The sequence below is a fragment of the Montipora foliosa genome, chromosome 12 (assembly GCF_036669935.1).
Source record: "Montipora foliosa isolate CH-2021 chromosome 12, ASM3666993v2, whole genome shotgun sequence".
In the NCBI taxonomy this organism is placed as follows: domain Eukaryota; kingdom Metazoa; phylum Cnidaria; class Anthozoa; order Scleractinia; family Acroporidae; genus Montipora; species Montipora foliosa.
The window spans coordinates 4,924,147-4,929,146 of NC_090880.1; the positions used below are offsets into that span (position 1 = coordinate 4,924,147).

Consider the following 5,000-nt stretch of genomic DNA (forward strand, 5'->3'; position numbering starts at 1 on the left):
GCCTTCAATACGTATATTGTTTCTTCGGCTTTTATTTTCAAGGTAGATTACTTTCTCAAATTGCTTTGTTCCAACGGTATGAATCGTGTTAATCTCATTTGCAGTAGACTGCAGCTTCACATCAATCATCTAAATCATAGTTTTGTGTTCATTAATATCCTTCTTACTAAATTCAAGGCTACCTCTCAGGTCAGCGACCTGAGATACTAGATCATCAACCATTTTAGTTACGTTAGCTGCAATTGATTCTACGAACGACTTCAACAAGCGTTCTTGGGATTGAAAAAGTTCACGAGTTAGGTTTTCAGAGACCACAAGTGGCTCAAACTCCGCGTTGCGTTTTAAATTTACAGAGCTTGTATGGCGAGTTTTGTCGATACAAATTTATGTTGCACTCACTTGTCTGTTCTTTGGTAATTTGGTGCCATTCTGTCCCCTACTTCGCGAAATATCCTCAACCGAAGACAGATATCTAAAAGAGAGAAAAGGTAGGAAACGATCGGCCAGGCAAACATAGAAATCGAGCCAAAAAATGTAGCCAAAACCCTTCAATCCGCCTCAAACTCAGGCAGCCTCATATCCACTCTGCGGAGGAAAATTTGCCACAAAATTTCAATTTCGCCTTTTATCAACATTCTTGTGACGATCATGCGATGCACCCAAACGGTCAGTTGGTGATCCCGGGGAGGGGTGAAGGGAAAGATTTGTACTTAGGGAGGGGTGACTTGTCACCTAAAATTCAAAACACAACACATAGTTTGGGCCACCTGTGACCGCTTGAGTAGCCCTGCTTGAGCGACAGCTTTGGCAGCATTGATGCTGGTTCGGCGTTCTGGAAGGTTCCATTGTTTTGCCACCATTTGCTTACTATGGTTGCTTTTATGTCATCCACATCAACCCAATTACCTGGATCATCACTCTCGGCATCACTGATGTCACTGTTCTTATCTTCTTCATTCATAATTCGCCGTCTCTGTTTCTCAAGACATGGCTGCTTTGAGTTCTGTTTAATCAAGCATTGCGGCCTCATTTCTGTCAAGGTCAGTAAAAGAAAATAACTTCAATCGGGGCCTCTGGCCCAAGCCTTTCAACAAACGAAAGTCGGTTCAGTTCATTAAAACGCAACATAAACAGCTTGTACTCCATAGTTTGAGTAGGATTAACTATGTTACTATCATCCTTTTTGCTTACTTATAGTGTCCGTGTCAATAAGGCCATTTACTCTCTGGCGTGAACACTATGTTCATTTCTTCACAACCTTTCCATGTCCTACAACACATCCACTATCAATGCTGTTGGAGGTAGCCATTGAGCTATCACTAGGGACCTTTAGGTTCTAGGACGAGGACGAGGACGAGAACGAGAACGAGATTTTCTCATAGAGCAATAGTGAGCGCGTACAAACCAGCGTCGTTTTGTCGGGAAATACATGATACCGGCGTCATTTTAAGGGTACGTTCCTTTGGTACGATTCCTTAATAGTAATACACGGAATAGACGATATTCGTGTTGTTTTGGGACCTATTTCGTTTTCGGAATGAACCGAATACTTTCTGCTTCTGATGGCAGAATTGACGGAATGATCGGAGAACGGTTTACTCGGAATAGTGGTGGGTATTTACTTTCACCAACACTGAGGTGAATAATTGTTTTGTGTGTACCACACAAGTTGAATAATCAGCCGAGTTTATCGATGAAATTTGTTCCTCGGTAAAAGAAGCGACAAGGGAAGCTAATGAATTTGTCTTTCTCCTTTTTCTCAGAGTTGAATAGTATTTGCTATTCACCTTGGGTTAACCACTCAGAGTGCGCGAATATCACTATTAGTGATATTCACTGAATATCGGGTCTCAGGCCACTCACTGAATATTCCCAAAAAGCCATGGGCAATAAACTTAACTGAAGGGGGTAGTTTCTCAAGAAACTGGGGTGCTGCGTCGGTGGGGAAGTAGTATACAAAAATGTGGTTTTATCAACGGAGTTGATAATGTGAATTGGCCACCGTACAGAGATTCCAAAAGCTGTCGTTTTGAGCGTTAGCCCTTCGTCAGAGCGAATCGAGGAATTATGGGTTGCGTGTAGTTTTTATAGTAGAGTAGGAGCTACGCTATTGGTGGTAACATGGCAACGTGAAAAATAGGAATATATTAGTTAAATGAAAAGCGTTCGTTAATACCGTGAGGATTAAGGGTGCCGATTTGGAAGATGAATTTTTGTTCCAGATTCTTTGACGCTTTCCGTCGTACCTAGATGTAGGGAAAGGCCGCAGATAGCCATGTGTTATGATATGATAGCCATGTGTTATGTGTGCAAGATAACCATGTGTTAACTGCCTTTTTGGGGGAGGGTGGAGTGGTCAGCAGGCCCTAATTTATCAAATAGCTCTAACATTGTTAATGTAATCAAAGTTTGATCAATTTAAAACTCTTTTGTTTCTTCTAATGAGTATCTCGGGTTTTAAGCTATTCATTGAATATTCCCAAATAGCCAAGGGGAATAAATTTAACTTTTTTTTTCTAATAAAACAGGAAAATTGTTTTTCTTTTTCTTTTAAAGGCTATTTTATGTTTATTGAGACGTCATTCCCTAGACGAGAAGGCGATAACGCTACGCTTGAACTAGTTCTCCCTGGAAATGGAAAACTTGGATGCTTGTCCTTCTATTATCACATGTATGGAGCAGACATGGGGACTCTGAATGTTTTCAGCGGAAATATGAAAGTTTTCAATGAATCTGGAAATAAAGGCAACATTTGGAGAAAGGCTGAGAGGACAATTGTGTTAGGGCATAAAGTAAGTATAGCACATTTGTAAAGTAGTTGCATTGTATCGAATCGTAGATGTCTACGCACCAATTCAGTAGGACAATCCGTCAGGAAGAGTAAATGACAGTAGCAGCAAAGCAAACAGCTACCTTTGGCGCACTTTAACAGGCAAAAGGCTTTTTTTTTTCTATCAACGCCCTGAACATTTTCAACTCAGACGCCAGAGGGGACGATTTTCTGAGTTCCATCATTTTTTGGGTTCGTTGAAACTGTGCCAAAATATTGTGACTTTTTAAATGTCACGCCAGAAATCTTGCATCAAAACTGGATGCCTCTCCAAAATTTTTTTACGTGTGTCGTTTATATGTATATATTTTTTTGTTGTCTCATTAACTCTTCCATATACATTTTTTCTCTTCTTCATGTTCTTGCAAATAAACTCTGCAATCATTCTCAAACTCACTTAAATAACAATCCTTATCATCATGAAGCTTATTTAAATACTTCTCTCTTGCTGGTAATGGTTTTGGACTTGGGTTATTGGAATCTAAATATTTTCCCAAAATTTCTACCCAACTTTAGTTTTAAGATAACGTTACTTAAAATATTATCACAGAAGGGTGATTATACTGGCATACGACCTATCATGAGTCATTTAAAGAAATTGAAATCATTATTTTCTTAAATTAAACTAGATTATCATGATACCTTTGATCTTGTGACTGCTGCTACATATACAATGTAATATGTCGTATGTATATATAACATGGATGTATATGTAACGTGTAATATGTATATATATATAATAAATCATTTTTAATTTGTATATGTAATAGATACGTTAAATATAGTCATAAATGTGTAATATGTAAATGAATTAATAACGTAGTTTACAGTATATTCATCATTTAATTCATGTTGTTCCATTATATCATAATATTATATATATTTTTTATATTTCTTATTGAATAAAATGACACAAAGAAACAAAGCGAAAGAAATTTATTTTAAGAACCTTGAAGAATATAAGCCAGAACTTTTATTACAGAAAAATTGTAATAAGTTATGTTAATGTCGTATTAGATATTGCAGAGGCAGATCCACAAATGATTAGCGATTTACACACAATGCCAAAAATTTGGAAAATTCAGAACCTCTGTCAACCAAAAAAAAATTTCCAATTATTCCCTGTTTACAAAGAGGAAGGGTAACCCTCTTGCTAGGGTTACCCTAGCAAGAAGGTTACTCTAGCACTTACACATTTCTTCTTTTTGTCATCGACGTGTTTACAAGGCATGTAGTATCGGAAGCAACAGCTAAGTCATCAGCATAATCAATGTCTCTTATTATTTTAGCTGGATGTCTACTAGAGAGTCTCTCTGGTGAGGTAAATCCTAGGTGTTTGTGATTGTCCAGTAACATGATATCAGAGCAGTGTCGGGGGTGGTTACAAATAGGAATGGTGCAAGTGTATCACCCTGTAGGACCCCTACCTTGACATCAAAGAAATCAGTATCTAGTAACACTATCATTATCTAAGATTGGTAATTTTATTATTTTTCATATCAATTGCCTTTACAAGCTACATAAGCATTATTTATAATTATAAACTTCAGGGTTAATAACACCGTAAATAATACAGTAAATATCAGTAAAAACATTAGTGGTGCTTTGTGTTAATCCATCAACGTGATTTGTATTATATAAGTAAATTGGAGGACCTCGACAAAAAGTTAGATTTAATTTAGCAATGCTTCTTGTATACTATATGTTTCTATATTTTTTTAACAGTATTTGCTTCTGCATTTGTTACATTAGGTGCGGTTGCACTAGACCTCTTGCCCATGGGGAACCTTGGGGTTACGGCTTGGGTTGGGTTTACCCTGGGTTATGATCGACTCCCCATTTGCGGTTACACACTTGTAAATTGCCCAAGGGGAAGGTAAGCGTTGGCCTGTTTTGGTGGGAAACTTACCTTTAAGATAAGACAAGATGAGATTTATTAGTTTTTCCACTAAATGGTTTTTGAAAAACTAATTACAATACAAAATACATTAAAATTAAGGATCTAAAAAAAAGTAAACATCGAAGATCTACATCTGAACGAGAAACTTTTCTTTGGCTTATTTTCGGTAATTGTCACGATCGGCGCTTCTCTTAAACTGTCCACCTCAATTAAGTTCAGCGATTCATCGCTTCATTATAAGAAGGCAACAAAGACGTTGACTTCAGTTAC

At 37.4% G+C, this 5,000-nt stretch overlaps 1 protein-coding gene across 8 annotated transcripts in view; it reads left to right on the top strand.

Annotated features, from left to right (window-relative positions):
• LOC137978477 (MAM and LDL-receptor class A domain-containing protein 2-like) overlaps window positions 1-5,000 on the top strand; it is a 359,940-nt gene that overhangs the window by 25,018 nt on the left and 329,922 nt on the right. For all 8 annotated transcript variants that reach the window (XM_068825420.1, XM_068825425.1, XM_068825421.1 and 5 more), the window contains one exon: window positions 2,557-2,792. In XM_068825420.1, coding sequence (XP_068681521.1) covers window positions 2,557-2,792 — 236 coding nt within the window. The remainder of the gene's footprint in view (window positions 1-2,556; window positions 2,793-5,000) is intronic.